The sequence below is a fragment of the Heptranchias perlo genome, chromosome 24 (genome assembly GCF_035084215.1).
Source record: "Heptranchias perlo isolate sHepPer1 chromosome 24, sHepPer1.hap1, whole genome shotgun sequence".
Lineage (NCBI taxonomy): Eukaryota > Metazoa > Chordata > Chondrichthyes > Hexanchiformes > Hexanchidae > Heptranchias > Heptranchias perlo.
The window spans coordinates 26,592,744-26,611,188 of record NC_090348.1 but is presented as its reverse complement, the minus strand read 5'-3'; the positions used below and the strand labels follow the sequence as shown (position 1 = coordinate 26,611,188).

The 18,445-nt window shown below is 42.0% G+C and overlaps 1 protein-coding gene across 3 annotated transcripts in view; it reads right to left on the bottom strand.

The window, feature by feature from the left end:
• Nucleotides 1–15,804, bottom strand: part of LOC137341637 (voltage-dependent calcium channel subunit alpha-2/delta-1) — a 588,942-nt gene extending 573,138 nt beyond the window's left edge. For all 3 annotated transcript variants that reach the window (XM_068004938.1, XM_068004940.1, XM_068004939.1), the window contains exon 1: nt 15,228–15,804. In XM_068004938.1, coding sequence (XP_067861039.1) covers nt 15,228–15,325 — 98 coding nt within the window. In that variant the 5' untranslated portion in view covers nt 15,326–15,804. The remainder of the gene's footprint in view (nt 1–15,227) is intronic.
• Nucleotides 15,805–18,445: the final 2,641 nt, after the last annotated feature.

Sequence of the window (18,445 nt, the reverse complement as noted above, 5' to 3'; positions counted from 1 at the left end):
CAGATTGGATCAATGGGAGTTTCTGCTCCCATTCACGTCTGCAGCTTAACTCTAATTGGGACTAGCTTAGTGGTATAAACTGGGCGACATGGACATGTTGGGCCAAAGGGACTGTTTCCATGTTGTAAACTTCTATGATTCTTCTATGATTCTATTACCCTAACAAAACATGGCCTGTAACGGCACAATAACCCATTTTCTATCTGATAATACTCCTCAATTCCCTGTAGCCACACATCAAGTCAGGACCAGAGGAGTTGAAGATGTATACCCTAAATGACAATCTTATTAAATAAATCAAAATACATTAAAAGGATTAAGTTCCATGAATAACAACACATAGCTTATGATTTGTAATATCAATGCCTTTCTTATTACATCCTTTATATTTCCAGAACTAACAATGATCAGAAACAAGTAACCTGATTACAATGTGAACGGAGATATGACAGTATCCTGTGTTTCTGCACAATATCACTTCCAGGATGGACATTGCAAATCACACTTCATAGGCCTAAAAACTGGATCATGCCCGATTGCCAGTGAAATGCATGCTGCACACGCCAAATGAGGCCAGCGGCAGGGCCACCACAAACTGGTCGGGTTTGGGTTGGGGGGGGGTGGTGGCGGTGAATGGTGGCAGACAACAGCCCGTGGATTTAATGTGGAGCCAGGAGCAGCAGTGCTACTGCTGCTCCTGGCTCCACAATAAGGTAAGTAAAAAAAACTTAAGACTTACCTTTCAGGTGGCAGCCTCCGGCAGTCCCTTTGGCTGTTGAGTGCCTGAAGAAACTGACCACAGCTTGCACGTTATTCGCAGTCCAATTTTGCAAAGCAGCCTGAAACAGGTGCAAGGCCCCCTATTTGCATATGCAATGGGCCTAATGTTAGTTTCAGGTGCTCGCCCTCAGCACCTACAGATAGGTCCTAACTATTATGGTAGGAGGTGCTCTTCCTGCGCGGAATAAGCCCACCATATTGGACCCTTAGGCGCCCGTTTTACGCCTTAAGCGCAATCCAATTTCCATGTCATTGAGTTTTGAATGACATTCTTATTAATAGAACTAAAACAGATAAAAAAGTACCACAAAATAAAAGCAGACTATGTAAATACAGCAGCCTGCCCTAGCTCTGGGGCGTATGTAAATTATACACTTTTAGTATTTATATAATTCTAGATTTTCCAATCCAAGAGAGTTTGGCAGACAAAATGCTCCTAGAATGTTTTCTGGCAGTTCATTCATTGATCCACTGTACTAGTCATACACTTACTGAACCATTGCTAAATGTCTTGGTCTTGTTGTGGTGGAGTTTGTTAATTTGGAGCGGTTACATTGAGCTATTTCAGTAGTACAGGTAGTTTAATTAACTACGTGAATAGAATAAGATTGAACCTTGTTTTTGCAAATGAACTGGGACTAGCAAAATAAGTTCTGTTTTCTCATTGTTCTCAATCAAGTTTGAAATAATTGCCATGTAATTACTTCTTCCTCCCTCCACCATGCCTTTATTTTATTTTGGTGCCCTTGTACAGCAATAAATCTAAAATTCCTAAATCAGGAATCCATTCAAACTCCTATGTCCAAGAAAAAAGTGCCAGCCTCAGTGATAGCACACTTGCCTCTAAACCAGAAGGTTATGGTTTCAAGCCCCTCTCCAGATACCTGAACACATAATCTCGGCTGATACTCGAGGGCAATATTGAGTTAGTGTGGCACTGTCAGAGATGCTGTCTTTCAGATGAGATGTTAAATTAAGGCTCTGTCTGTCCTCTCAAATGTGTAAACAATCGCTGAAGAGGAGGGGAGTTATTCCACAACCAAAATTGCTAAAAAAAAAGATTACCCAGTCATTCATCTCATTGCTGTTTGTGGGGCCTTGCAGTGCACCTCCCACCTTCCATAAACTTGAGCACATCAAAAACTCTGCTGCCCATATCCTAACTTGCAACAAGTCCCATTTATCTATCACCCCTGTGTTCGCTGACCAACATTGGCTCCCAGCCCAACAACACCTGGATTTTAAAATTCACATCCTTATGTTCAAATCCCTCCCTATCTCTGTAACCTCCTCCAGCTCTACAACTCTCCGAGATCTCTGCGCTCCTCCGATTCTGGCCTCTTGCACATCCCCGATTTTCATCACTCCACCATTGGTAGCCGTGTCTTCAGTTGCCGAGGCCCTGAGCTCTGGAATTCCCTCCCTAAACCTCTCCACCTCTCTCTCCTCCTTTAAGTTTCTCCTTAAAACATACCTCTTTGAACAAGTTGTGGGTCATCTGTCCTAATATTTCTTTATGTAGCTCACTGTCAAATTTTGTCAGATATTGCACCTGTGAAGTGAATTGGGACGTTTTTCCTACATTAAAGGCGCAATATAAATGCAAGTAGTAGTAGTTGTTGTTGTTGTTGTTGTGTGCAAAATGGCTGCTGTGTTTCCCCACTTTGCAACAGTGACTACACTTCAAAAGTGCTTAATTGACTATGAAAGGTGCTGTATAAATGCAAATTCTTTCTATCCAGTGGTCCAATTTACTAGTGATACCTAGTGGTCAAATATCATTATTGCAACTACCTTTATTTCTATATTAACAGGCAACTTGGATTCTCTTTATGGAGTTTAATTGGAACATTAGCCTTCCACTGGAAGCCTGGACAGATGAGTTGATTCAATACTACCTTGGTATTCTCTCTATGAAATGATAATGCACCTAGGCACTTAATGTAAAACAATGACACCTATTTAGTTTGTTGCAATGCAGCTAAAATATACTACTGATAGCACTGTGACCTGGCAGTTAATTTGTTTTAATGGACATTTATTAAAATAATTTTGTTTTGCTGCAATTGAACTCAATCAGCTTCAATAGAACTTCAGATGGAGCATGAGGAGACATTTGCTATAATAGGAGATATGTTTTAATTGTGTTTATTGTAACAGTGTTTAATCTGCGTTATTTCCACCACTTTAAACTCATTCGAATAACAGAGTTTTCTGACTGGTCAACATATAGGAAGTGCCAGCCCAATGAAAAGATGAGAATTCCTACCAAAAAAGTCCTATATAATTATATTTAACAAAAATCTTTATATATTGGGATTGGTTCAGTACATCAGTGCTCAGAATTCCCTACGTGGTGAGGTCATGACCTCAGCTGTGGCATGGAGAGAAGACAGAGTGAAAGCTTGTTGCTTCATCAAAGCGAAAGAAGGAAATTTAGCAGGCCAGTCACCAGGCCACTGCTGCATACCTCATAAAAGCGACAGAGTAGAACTCACAGAGCCAGAGAGGGAAAGGGGAAGAAAACAAAAAGCTGAGAATTACAGGAATTAAGGACTTTATATTAAAGTTGTACAATATAAAATGTTTTAATTATTTAATTAACAGTGTCAGTGTCTTCATAAGTTGAAGACAGACTGGCCCTTTGAATGATAAGGCCATAATCCATCATCACTGATGAATTGCATTTTAAAGATTTATGCATTTCTATTGGATATTTTCCAACTTTTAAAAAAATAATCATTCACCTGTTTCTAAAGCTCTGCCCAGTTTACAATTGAATCCAATACATCATCACATCACTATTCCCATACCTTGGTCACACTCAACTCTGCTCAGTCAAGTTTTACATGGATTCAATATATCAAGAGTCAAGGTCATTTTTAAAACAAATGTCTTCACATTGAAGATTTTTTTATGTATTCTGAAAATCAACAAAATAATAAATCTTAATTTATCACTGCCTGGTGCAATGTTTTCACACTTCAGTAATTGTTTGCAGAAGTATAAACAGCAGTGCCATACTTGTGGTCTTCCAGTATTCTTGCTCTGGAACATTTTAATGGGCAACTGTTTTTCACATGAACAAATCAACACTCTCTGTCACTTTCTAACAATCAGAATAGTTAAACATTGGCTACAAATTTGCCTTATTTCTTATGACTTATGTGCAGCATCCGGTATTTTACTGACCCTCTCGTTATTGGGTTGATTAATTCATTACTTTTCTCATTGGATATAAATTATTCAAATCTATCAAGTTTCACACATTGGGCATAAAACTTGCACATTCTAAGCTCTCATTCTTCCAGATGCAACTTTCACCACCTCAGAACTAAATCAGCGGCATAAATGAGCAAAATCATAAATAAGTTAGTTGGTACTACAGGCTGACTGGAAGCAACAGAAATACAACAGTGGCAATTGGGTCAAGATTCTCCCTTTGGGCCATGGCATAGTTAGGATGAACACTCATCCTCCCATGCAAACAAACTGATCCTAACCCAGAATCACACATACTTGAGGGGTTTCAGCAGCTTTCTCAGATTATATACAATTGAATCCACTTATGCAATATTTCAAGTTAGGCAAAGAATCTGCTTTTGTAACAGGAATGGCAATATCAGCTATCACAGGCTAATCCCATTACAATCAATCACTGTCTCATGATTTTAAAATCGTTATATAAGGTGATGCCCAGTTCCAGCAGGATTATGCCAGATTCCTGGTCAGATGGCTTCGTTTTGAATACCGGCTTTGACAGTCATTCAAAAGCAATTCCCTACATTGGGCCATTTAAAATGAACAGCCAGGACTTCATTGTGGAATATCACTGGGTCAGTGGAGGGGGGCATGCTAGCAGAAGCTTGTGTCTTATTCAGTAATGACTGAGTGACACTGAAAATGCCAATTTGGGACCAACCTCAACCTCAACCTGTCCTCCTCCCTGTGGGAACCCACCGCAGCAGCTTGACTGGAAGCCTACTCAGGGGACATAAGCCACTGATGTATTGTACACCTGAGCAGCTTTCGGGAATTCTATGTAATGGGAGTAAAACGTAAAGGATTTTCTACATTGGAATTCTTGGATTATAATTATGATTGGATAAGGTAAACATTTGCCTGGAGGCAGCTGAAAATAAATACATATTCTATCCACTCAAGGATCTCACAATATAGTAACACACCAATAGATTAGGATACACAAATCGATAATAATTCTAACATCTTTTTCTCTCGATCATGATCATGATAATCATAAACAAAACTAACTAAGAATCATAAATAGTCTCCTGAAAAATTGATTCTACAGACCATAACACATTGTTTTGACCTTAATAAAAAACATTTTTGGGACTTGGTATCAGCATCAGGCACTCCCAGATGTAGCAGGTCGTGGGTTGGGTGTGTGTGGTATAATATCGGCTGTATTTGCACTGACAATGAAAGTGAAATTACTCTGTGCATTAGAGCTAACATATCTGCGGAGCAGGAGTAATTTTGTATATTAGCATTAATGTAGCAGTCGCTAACTTTTGCACATGGTCCTAATATTCTTTATTGCTCCTGTTCTATATGAAAATCGACTCCAGGATTCTCCTCTTTGGGACATGGTGGGACTTATACCACCCACCCGCCCCCCCCCTCAGGATATGCCCCAATCCGACCCATTTCCTTGGGTCAGGGACCATTCGCTATGCACAATGTGCTCCTAGCAAGATTCCTGCCACCAAGAAAAAGCCCTGTGTGAAGACAGAAGCTCCCGGCAGTGCTGCAGTGGGACTCTGTTGTTGCATTGGAAGAGGAAGCAAGAGACCTTAAAGGGCAGAAGCGCCCTGAAGATCAGACCGGCTGTCCCACTGAAGGCCTCATCCGAGACCGGGGACTACAAGTGTCTGAGGCCAACTGCAGGGGGAGGAGGAGGCAGCTTTTTTCACTCGTGGGTTGCTAGGAAATATGCTTCACACTATATAATAACTAGAGAGTAAGAGTGACACATTCTGAAGCTGCTATTATGTATCACAGACTATTATCAAATGGGTGGGACTGTAACACAAACAGTGCAATTGTTCAAAAGAAAAATACAGCGGATGCTGGAAATCCGAAATAAAAACAGAGAATGCTGGTAATACTCAGCAAGTCAGGCAGCAACTGTGGAGAAAGGAACAGAGTTAACATTTCAGGTCGAAGACCTTTTGTCAGAACTGGAAGAAATTAAAGATTTAACAGTTTTTAAGCAAGTACGGAGCCAGGAAAGTTGGGTGGGGGGCGGCTGTGGGGGGGGGGGGGAGAGGAAATAATAAAAAGGAAGGTCTGTGATAAGGTAGAGGGCAGGAGTGATCAAATGACAAAAGGGTTGATGGTACAATGCAAGGAGAGTGGTAATAGGACAAGTAAAAAAAAAAGATGGGATTACTGGAGCTGTGAATGGCAACAGCAAAACCATTACCAGCACCTGCTGTCCGAAAAAATGGGAGCAGTGGTTATGATCTGAAGTTACTGAAATCGATGTTGAGTTCAGAAGGTTGTAAAGTGCCTAAACGAAAGATGAGGTGCTGTTCCTCGAGCTTCCACTGGGCTTCATTTGAACAGTGTAGGAGGCCGCGGACAGAGAGGTCAGAGTGGGAGTGGGACGGGGAATTAAAATGGCAAGCAACCGGCAGGTCAGGGTCACGCTTGCGGACAGAGCGGAGGTGTTCAGCAAACCGATCACCCAATCTGCATTTAGTCTCCCCAATGCAGAGGTGACCACATTGTGAGCAGCGAATACAGTATACTAAATTGAAAGAAGTACAAGTAAATCGTTGTTTCACCTGGAAGGAGTGTTTGGGGGCCTGGACAGCGGGAAGGGAGGAGGCAAAAGGGCAAATGTTGCATCTCCTGCGTTTGCAGGGGAAGGTGCCGTGGGAAGGGGAGCGTGTGTTGGGGTGTCGCAGAGGTAACGGTCCCTTTGGAATGCTGAAAGGGGAGGGGAGGGGAAGATGTGTTTGGTGGTGGCATCGCGCTGGAGGTGGCGGAAATGGCGGAGGATGATCTGTTGAATGTGCAGCCTGGTGGGGTGCAAGGGAGGACAAGGGGGACCCTACCATAGTTCTGGGAGGGAGGGGAAGGGGTGAGGGCAGAAGTGCAGGAAATGGGACAGACATGGTTGAGGGCCCTGTCAACTACAGTGGGGGGTTTCCTCGGTCGAAAAAGGAAGACATATCGGAAGCACTGGTGTGGACGGTGGCATCGTCAGAACAGATGTGACGGAGAGGGAGAAACTGGGAGAATGGAATAGAGTCCTTACAGGAAGCGGGGTGAGAGAAAGTGTAATCAAGGTTGCTGTGGGAGTCGGTGAGCTTATAATAGATATTGGTTGACAGCCTATCCCCAGAAATGGAGGAAGAAGTTGAGGAAGGGAAGGGAAGAGTCGGAGATGGACCATATGAAAACGAGAGAGGGGTGGAAATTGGAAGCAAAGTTGATGAAATTTTTCAGTTCGGAGCGAGAGCAGGAAACGGCACCAATACAGTCATCAATATACTGGAAAAAGAGGTGAGGGAGGAGACCTGAGTACATCTGGAACAAGGACTGTTCCACGCATGCCACAAAAAGGCAAGCATAGCTAGGCCCCATAAGGGTTCCCATAGCGACACCTTTTATTTGGAGGAAGTGAGTGGAGCCAAATGAGTTGTTGTTCAATGTAAGAACAAGCTCAGCCAGGCGGAGGAGGGGAGGAGGGTGGTGGTGGATGGGGACTGGTTGGGCCTCCATTCAATGAAGAAGCGAAGGACCTGCAGGCCACCCTGGTGGGGGATGGAGGTGTAGGGGGATGGAGGTGTAGGGGGACTGGACGTCCACATAGTGAAAAGGAAACGGTTAGGGCCAGGAAGCTGGAAACTGTTAAAGCGCAATTATTCCCTGATTTAAAAGCTGCATACTCCAGAACTGGGTTCTTTGCCACTCACATTTAGTTTAGTCTGAAGCCAGTCAGACCGCTGGAGGAAGTATGTTACATTCCAGCCGAGATCCAGCTCCATCCATTTAAATCGCAGTCTGGATGGCTGGTCATGGAGAAACTGTAATGGCAGTCCAGATCACTAGGCTCCTGTCCCGCCTCAATTACAAGAGGGTGATCACAGACTTTTTTTAATTCATTCTCAGGATATAGGCATTTGTTGCCCATCCCTAGTTGCCCTGAGAAGGTGGGTGATGGGCCTTCTACTTGAACCACTGATGGTAGTGATTTGATGCAATTGAGTGTCTTACTAGGCCACTTTAAAGGGCAGTTAAGAGTCAACCACATTGGTGTGGGATTGGAGTTACATACAGGCCAGACTGGATAAGGATGGCAAGTTTCCTAACCTAAAAAACATTAGTGAACCAGTTGGGTTTTTGCAACAATCTGAAAGCTTCTTGGTCATTTTTACTGATACTAGTTTATTTTAAAACTGATTTCAAATTCTCAAACTACCATGGTGGGATTTGAACTTACATTCTCTGGTTATTAGTCCAGATCTCTGAAATACTAGTCCAGTAACATAACCATTACACTACCATACTGTATGGGGAGATGAGTTATTTGAAATGATCTCCAAGCAAAGTGAAGAAATTTCTTCTTTAGCATAAAGGGCAAAGTGATCTTGTGTCAAATTTTATGGCTATTATTAAAAAAACACAAAGTTGAACTAACGCAATATGTGAGACATTTCTGTCAGCTTCTCCTTGTATAGCAAGAAAATCATTAAAAAGTAAGAAACTACAGAAAAAGAAGTCTACTCGACCTTCAGGCCTACTCCCCCCTTGGACCATATAGAGTTTTCAATGTCATAGACACCACCCAACTGAATCAGATGAATGACGTAATGACAGCAAAATCCATACATGTCAGCTGTCCATGTTTCACAAGGACAGTCAGTGTTTCGGAATTAGTGTCTGTTTGTCTATGTCTGCAGATGAAAATCACTGTCATTTCTAGCTTTGCGCCTCACCGTCGTTCCCACTTCTACCTGATGCTGCTGCTACTGCAGGAGGTATAACTCTGCTGTACATCATGGTGGGGAATTCTCACAACAGTTTTGCCCCGGAGCAGCAGAGGAACCAGGCGTGGTAATGAAAGGGGGAGGGAGTAGGTGACCACATGAGCTGGGAGGAGCGGGAGAAGACTGCCAGCATGAAGTGAATGTGTATTCGGGGGTTCTGCAGGTGACACCTCTCTGTCTGAACACGGTGATTGCCTTGGCAACGGGCAGTTGCAGGGGCAGTCTGTAAACACCATGTATTGTTCTATATGTATAAATGCGTAGGCTTCAAGGAGCTCTTGAAACATTTGCCTGAGGAAGGAGGAAATCTCCGAAAGCTTGTGAATTTAAAATAAAATTGCTGGACTATAACTTGGTGTTGTAAAATTGTTTACAATTGTCAACCCCAGTCCATCACCGGCATCTCCACAGCATGAAGTGAGGGAGAGGCAGGAGAAGAGTGCCAGCGTGATCTGAGGGAAACGACGGGGGGGCGGGAGGGGGCGTTGAGATTGCCAACATGAAGTGGAAGGGGGGTGGAAAGTGTTGGTCTGAACTTGGGGAGAATGGGAGAACAGAGACAATGAGAACTGAGGGGTAGGGTTACAGAGTGCCAGCTGGAAATTAGAGGGGAAAAGAAATTCAGTATGAACTGAGGAGGCAGAGATTAAAGGCGCCAGCAAAATCTGTGAGCTGGAGAGAGGGGGAGGAGTGCTAGCATCAGCTGGAGAGAAAAGTGTTATTGTAAAGTGAGGAGTGAGAGGGGAAAGAATGCCAGAGTGAACTGCAGAGGGGAGAAGATTGCCAGAATGAACGGAAGGGCGGAAAGTTGAATGGCAGTACGAACTGCAGAAAGAGAGGGAGAAGAATGCTGGCATGGACTGAGGGTAAAGAGGTGAAAAGTGCTTCTGTGAAGGAGGCAGAAAGGAAGAGTACCTCTGTGTCACCGTGACAACTGCATAAACAATCTTCAAACAATTTAACATCAAATTCAGTAACAGCGAGTACTGATACATATCCGCAATAGCATGCAAATCCTCCGCGAGAAATAAGGGAAAAACCCCAACTTTTGCTATAAATTTCCACCATACAAGCGATGGAATGTTGGATATATCTCCAGCTAATGTTATGACAAGCCTGTGTCCCACTGCACTTTCAGTGCAACTACATCATAAGTTTATATATTTTTGAGTTGTCTGCCTTTTTGAAGCAGCTGGCCAGCTTTTGCTAATTTTCTAGTCTGGCATGTGCAAAAACCTCTATGAAAATGGAAGTCACTGGCCATCAAAAGTTATGAAACAAATATTTGAGCTACCGATCAAACCTTGCAACTCAGCTCTATTCAACTCTGGCCAGCAGCATTGCACAGACAACAGAACCATGATGCCAGCAGTACAGGATCAAACATGTTCTATGCAGCATTTGATCATCTATAATCTATTTATATCCTCATAACCTTCAATTATATTCTTAAACAGATATTTATTCAGCTGTTTACTTTTAAAGAAATGCTTTTGCTGGGACAGCTATCCACATATCCACTACTCTGATGGAAAAACATCTTTTAATCTTTGGTCTTCCGTGAGAAGAGCACTCTCCTCCATCTTCTGGCTCTATCCCTGTGATCTATAGGTCTTAGGTTGGGTCACCTGTACAGACATGCCCACCTATAGTGCTGCTGTGATGCTGCTGACAGCTGCTGTTACTGCTCCCATTAATATTACAGTGCTCATTTGTATCGACTTCAATTCTCAAAACCAAAATTTTACTTTGCATTATTATTTCTACTGCTACATTTTCAGGCTAGTACTTTACTTAGATGTAAGCTGTCTTATACTGATACACAGACTGTAAAGCACAGATGGATGGTGCTACTCAGTGACAGTGAGCCTTACTAACTAAAATTGATTTTTCTTCTCAGTAGGTAAATGGCTTCAGAATTAGATTTTCCTATTTAAAAAGCAATAAAATATATACTTCGGTACTGTGCCCTTAGCCCTGACAATTCTGTCAGTTTATACTCTGCAGTTGCCCTGGACTATGTACCTATATGATAATGAACCTACTGCTCCTGCCCTGCACCTGTAGCACACACCACTATCAGGCTGCCTGAGATCTGAGAGTAGTTTGGTTTGGGATGGGCAGGAGAGGAACGGGGTGGGGGAAGCGGAGGGAGGGGATGAATTCTTAATAATGGGAAACCTGATCCCAACCCGCCACAAAAGTGCCTATTTCCGGTTTAACCGGGGTGGGTTGGGGGTTGGGCGAGAAACCTGCTCTCAAGAGGCGAGTTAGTAATTTTAATATGTTAATGAGGCTGCGTGCCTCACATTTTAGCAGCCATTTGGATTTAACGGCTGCAGGCCGGGTTTCCAAAGCTCGGTAAATCCAACAGCTAAAGGGAGGTGAGAACAGCTAGATCCAGCAAGTAAGTGCTTTTCCAGCACTGCCTGTGGGCCAGGTGGAGCAGGATTGCTTCCCCCTGGCTCCCCCAAGCTAACCTGCCGTGATCTGCCTCCCTCCCCGCGATCTCTAGACCCCCCCCCAACTGTGATCGGCCAATCCCCTGCAACCTCTTCACCCCGCGATCTCCTCCCCCCACCCCGCAATCTCTCTCCACCCCGCCTCGTGATCTCTCTCATGACCTGTGATCTCTTCCCCTCCATGATCTTTCCCCCCTCCCGCGATCTCTCCCTCCCTCCCTCCCTTCTGGTCCCTGACTGCGGCCTCATACAGCAGGCTTTCTCGCCCGGCAGCAGCCAGCCTCTCAATCTGGCCAGCTGCCATGCGGGAAACTGAGTACAAAATTTCAAATGAGTTCCTGCCGACCTCCAGCTTTCCCATATTTCCGGATTTCCTAGCCGCTATAGTCGCCCCTGCTCCCTCCCCATAGATATCGGGGCCTAAGTCTTTCTACGCAGCAATTTTTATTTTATTTTTAATCCAGTTTGATAGTAAATGTAATTCAGCAGGTTCTTAGCAGCAGAGCTACGAAACTTGAACAAACCACATCCTGATAGTTACCTTCTTTAATATTACAAAAAGTTAAAAACAATTTATTACCAATATTATGTAAACAGGACTTGAAGTAAATTATTTTGGTCAAGTTTCCAGCTTTGAAATATCTAAGCATAAAATTTAGTCATTTTCTCCTTTTCCAAAAGCGCCTTCCCCCCACCTCTTTAAAGTCTGAAAGTCTGCTTCTGTATAGATTTGACATTAATGATAATTTATAGATAACACCCATAATGTGTTTCTGGTTTATCATTTAAATAGTTATGTTCCTCTACCTCCCAATCCACAAACACCTACCTCTTGATGCATTAAATTGACCCCATGGCTATTTGCATTGAAACAATGTAAGTTGCAAGTTTTTGACTCGTATCTAAAATATAAAATATAAAACATTTGCCTGAGGAAGGAGAAAATCTCCGAAAGCTTGTGAATTTAAAATAAAATTGCTGGACTATAACTTGGTGTTGTAAAATTGTTTACAATTCTAAAATAGTAGGGCAACAAAAGAAACAGGAGCATTCACTTTTAATATAGGTGCAAGTTTACACCACACATATAGAGGACTAGAAGGTGGGCTGCTATAGCGCTTACGGGGTTAACACTGGTGCTCAGACAGTGCCACTGATTGCTAGGACCAGCTGATGACTTCTCTATTTCTATATTTAGGCAACTCAAACATGGCAGGAGGCCTCATTCCCAAAATACAGATCTGAACACTTGCGCTAGCTAACAGGTTTAAAAATATACCACTGCAAATTAGTAGGGTCAGAATGATGGCCCCATTCCTACAAGCACTAATAATACATAGCATCTGTGCAAGCCTGGCTAGCTGCAATCACACTTTTTACATTCACACCATCAAAGTTAGGCAATTTCATGTGGAAACAGCCAACCTAAGCTCCTCTAAATAACATGCCAAAGACTATACTGAGACAACCTTAGCACAGCATGTGATCAGCAGCTGTCACTGAAGGCTTCCTTCAATATGTAACCTTAACTCTTCAAATACTTGTTCAAAAAACAGGCCTCTTTTTTTAAAGACCTTGGGGAGAAATTGTTCCTCATGCGGCAGTTTTTTGGGCGAAAAATTTGCATCGGGATTTCTCGCGCCCGATCTCTCCCGGAAGTGCACCAGCTGCCAAATTGGATGCCGGCAATTTCCAAGTGTCCAGAGCGCCCACCTGAAATTGGCGTTAGGTGCCTTGAATATACAAATTAGGGTCCAACGCCAGATTTAGGACCCCGCTCCAGGTTCGTTATCAATTTGGCGGAGCGTGCACCGCATATGCTCCACTCAGTTTTTCTGACTTTCTTAAAAGGACTGCTGGAGACGGCCCACAAAAAGATAATCAAAATTTTTTTCAGTTTCATTTCTGTGGAGCCAGAAATTATTTGTAAGGTATTTATTCTTGGCCTTCCACGTACCATCTATGGTCAAGAGGGTAGGCAGGCTGCCTGCTCCCCAGGTCTCTGTCAGTATTGCTGTACAAAATAAATTTTAAAACAAACCACAGACAGAATCAACAAGCACTGCTCTCACACACCTCCTAGTGGCTTGCTGTAAAGCTCTAGTAGCAGAGACCCAAGAACAGGTCACCATCCCAGTGGACCCATTAAGGAGGAGAATGAAGTAACTTTTTTAATGGGAAAACTGAAGAAAAGCTATAGACGGATATGCTCATACTGAATCAAACGTAACAGTTAAACTGTGATTAATGTAAACCCTGGAAATGCAAATGTGTATCTTTGTACTACAACCAGAAATAATAATGTACTAGAATTTGCCATTGCCTTCTGTGCAATGCAAGCAGAAACCAGCAGTCCATCTTAATGGCTCTGCAATACAAAATTTTATGTTCTACACAAAACAACAGCATCAAAATATGCGGGCCCTCATTTATAATTCTGATCCAAACATTTACTTTAGGAGCCATTGCTTGCACAAATTACTTTTTTTCAGCAGCAAACCCAAAAAATGTTTTAATTAACGTTACAAATCTTTTAAGTGTAAAACACATGGGCCCAAGTTCCTTGCAGGGGCAGGATGAGATGGTTCAGAGTGGGCTGGCACTTACAAGTGCACAAAACTGATCTGCTACATTTGCAAGCTGCCACTAAATTATTTTTACCAATGAAATCATTCTATCCATGACAGACTACGCCTGCAAAACAATGTCTCCACAGGCTCCTGTGGTGTAGCCCAGATTTGCTATTTTTAAAGAAAGAAGTGACCTGCTGGTACTGTCAGTGTTGTGAAAAAATGTCATCTTCTGGATCAGAGTGTGCCTGAGGTTGTATTACAAAACTAGAATGGTCCTGCTACACCATGACATTCAAATATAAGTGGGCTCCACCTCAAGAGCAGCTCATTTAAATTAAAGCCTCAAAGCTGTTTCTGCTCCTTTCTCCCTCAAAGGGTCACTGTTACCTTAATGAACTAAACACAAAGTTAAAGGTTTGTTTCTGGGGAAAGAGATAATAATAGTCCATTGTCATCCCCATATCAGACACCTCCAGCAAATATTGAAAAATGTATATTCCAAACAAAAAGGAAATCGATTGTATACTTGTATGCTAAAAACTTAAAGCATTCTTATAATCTTGGCTGAGTATTCAATTCTGGACCTGAGTGCTCTGCTACATTCTTCATGAAAAAGTGTTTGGTAAACCTATTCTTTTCTTTGGGGGGTGGGGGGAGGTTGTAAATGTTATTCTCACCACGACAACATCACATGCAAGTGACGCAACAATGCATTTCAACGTAGTTTACATAATTGTGCCTTGTGTTTATAAACAAAGAAAAAACGTGTCAAACACTTCTTAATGAAGACAGTACGCCTTTAATACCTACTGTGCATCACTGTAACCTGGTGGGATCAGTCCCAGTGATACCAGCCAAAGGAAACCTTCCTCTACAATCCCCGAAATATATACTTTTTCTTAACTTTTGCAACAAGTTTCTTTGAACAAAATGATTGCTCAAATTCTAAAGGGAAAATACAGCAATTCCCCCATAAAACATGGCAGCCCGTTCTAAAATCACATACTGCCATCTTTTTAGTGTAAATATCTGGTAACCGACAGCATTAAACTTTTTTTTGTGTCTGGCTTTTTTGTTCAATAGAAGGCTTGAAAGTCAAACATAAATATATAGACAAATCAATCAAAAGAATAGCGTCTCTTTAAAGGTGTTGACACTTCTCTATGTCACTGATCTGTTGGCCAGATCGCAAATGCATCATATGAATTTTTTCTCTCTCTCTACAGCACGCTATTTAATCACTGAGATACACCGTGAGATACAGTAAAGCGGTCCCGTCCCCACTATAACACCTCTTATTGGCAAGGACCGCGGCCAGAGTCACAGACACTGGGCACTGCACACAGCTACAAAAAGGACAAGCAGCAAACTGGTCTATTGTTACTTACTCGTTAGCTTGAGGAAAGCTTTCTTGCGATGTACAAGGTAGCATCAGGCACAACTGTATAACTGCTATTAGACAGAATGAGCTCCTGGAAGCAGCCATCTTCCACCGTGAATATATTTTACAAACACACAAAGTGGCAGGGAAGATAAATAAATCCCCCCCAAAAAATAAAGAAATCTGTCCCAAGTTAATTATCAGGGAGATAAGATCAGTGGGAGGGGGGAGGTTCCAGGAATAGGTTCAACCGCGATCCCACGTTCAACAACAACAAATAATAATAATAATCCCAAACTATAACATTAGCAGCTGATGTAAAGAGCCGCCATCAACCCCGGTCCGATCTCCAAACAGCTTAGTTTTGTTTTTTGTTTTTTTTCTTTTTCTTGGGTCGGGATTTATCCTGGGATTGTGCAGAGTAGTGGTGTTCGCCACTGTCCTGGTCTCTTAGTCCCCTCCTCCAGCCGCCCTGTGAAACCAGTTTCATCAATCCCCCTCGATCACCCTCGATCCCGGACTAGTTTCCATACAAGGAATACCAGGAACACACACATACACTCTCGCTCCGTCTCCTCTCGGGGAGCCAGCGGCTGATCGCTTGTCACAGAAACATCGCAGCCTAACCCTGGTTTATATCGACGCCGTTAAAGCGAGAAGCTGCGTGCTAGAGTGACGCTTTCGAAACATTCACTAATATATTACAGATGGCGGGTTCATTACTTGTGCCTGTTCCTCTTTGGCTTTCTCATTCGAAAATCATTTTTTTAGAACAAAGACTCTTAATTATAGTCTATGGATCAAAATGTGAAGTCCACTACCATCCATATTTTCCAAATTTCAACTCTGAAGAGTGTTTTAAACTCAGAAACTAGCTGCTCTGTTATTATATATGGTAACTGGAAATACTAATATCAAAGCTATGTTGCAGTAGTCCATTTTTGATATGGGTAACTTTCAGTTTGCACTGTGTAGCTGCAGAGTGCACAAGAATAAAGCCCTTTTGGGGAGGCTTAGTTTCTGCAAGAGCTAGGAATAGAACTTGCTCTGGAAACATTCCTTCCACATATTGTACATGAAGGTTTGTGCTCTGATTAATTAATTAAGATAAAAAATACTGAATGGTAGAACAGGCTTGAGGGGCTGAATGGCCTACTCCTCTTCCTATATGCTGCAGCAGAAGTAATGGGCCAGAATTTGCTGTCAAAATAACGACAAGGTTAATGGCGCTTGCCGTTATTTATGGGTAAATGGTACAACAACTTCAGGTGAGGAACAGATGGGCGATTAAATGTGAAGATCCAAAAGTTGCTGTCCAGTTGCGCCACTCCGTCATTAGCTTCACGAAAATGGCATCTCGACCTTCGCCTTTCCGTTTTTTTTTAGGAGCTTGCTGTATTTGCCCATTAATTATTCATTAAACTTGTCACAGAAAGTTAAGACATGTCATCACAAGCGTAAGTACCCTTTTAAAGAAGTGATGTGTTAATGACTGCCAATCAACCTGGCACTGAAAATTAATTATTATAAGTGTGGAGTCTCGTTCCTTCAGGTTTTAATTTTTTGGGGGCGATTTTAAAAATGTCAAACTTTAAATGTTTTTTTTATTTTTCCTTTCTGTCTCTTTTTTCTCTCTTAAACCAATCTTTCTATCTCTTTATTTCTTTTTCTGTACCTGATTTGACATTGAATTCACCCTCCTTCTCAGTCCTTCCTGTTTTTATTTCCCAATCTTTAAATCTCATTGGTTAAGGAGATACCCTGTTGCTTGCCCTGTTCATTCAGGTCCAAGATGTCCTGTTTCCCTCATTGAGCCTTTATCAGCTCGCACTGACAGCAACTTTGTGGGCACAAAACTTTTGAGCTATACTGCAGCAGATACTACAACCTAAACATTACTGTTGGTGATATTAGTGGAGGAACATTTAATAGATTTGTTTGACGTTCCTCTATCCACTACTTTAGTAGAGACATTAACCCATTTAAAATCATCAGGTTAATGCCTGTGTTAAAACAGCAGAGGGAAGAATATGCTGGAAGTGTTTGTCCAGTAATATCACCAACAGTAATAACCAGCCTTAAGTCTGCTACAATGCAAACTTTTACAAGGCAGTTTTTTTATCTTGACTTTTATTAAAAGCAAAATATAAACATAATAAATTTACATTGCCTGGTGCGATCAGCAACAGAATTATTTAATTACATTGATGCAGCCTTTTCTGGGTAAAAACTCAATAAAATGTCATTCTACCCTTTTAAAAGAATGGCCCATGTTAACTTTTCTTGTCTCAGTGAATGTTATGCTTATTAAGGTGAGGGAATGTCACTGTTGGAGAATGGAACACATTCCCATATTTTGCCCCTTAATGTCAGTGCAAACAGACTTTGGTGGTAAAGGACAGTGCTCACTCATATGCATTCTGCCACCTCGTTCTCCCATAACTAACCCTTTCAGCACTGACTGGGCTTCAAACCTCTATGAATAAGAAAATGCTTCCTGTCAGAAAACATTTAAAAATAATCTTTTGTTAAGCGCAGCATTATAAATATCCTAGTAAAGAATTGTTGCCTGATTTGTAAACAAGTACACAGTGACGTACACTACAATGAGATTTCAAGTTCTTTTTTTTTAATTTTGCTGTGTTTTTGTGGCTCATCAAATTGAAGATATCGTCCATTTTTGGCACACATTTTCAGTATCAGTCACTCCCAGGTTAGGTCTAAGGTGGCAATATATCACTTTACTCTGCTCCAATAATATTGCTCAACCCAAACCTCAGAAGGTTCTTCCTTCCTGTACTTGCCATCATTAAGGCATCTTTGAGTAAGAAAGTCAACTTCATGCTGAACTTGGCATTCTTTTTTTCAGTTGTAGCAGAAACTCAACTCTCTGAATAACATAAAGGACTGTCAGTCATGAGGAAAGATCCCCAGAGCTGACCTTGTTTTAAGTGGAAAATAGAAGATTGGGCAGAAGGGGATATAATCCAAGTATTTAAAATGCTGAGCATTATTAGTAATACAGTTGTAAGCAAACTGCTTGACTTGAATTGTGAGTGGGGAACCAGAGACACAGGGTCAAAATGAATAAACCATAGGTAAGACTACAAATTAGAAGATTTTCTTTTCCTTTATAGAGGAGTGGGGATTGTGGAACATACACCATTAGTACTATTTGTATGTCTTATGGGGCTAGCTGTAGCAAAAATAATCAAATGCTCGATA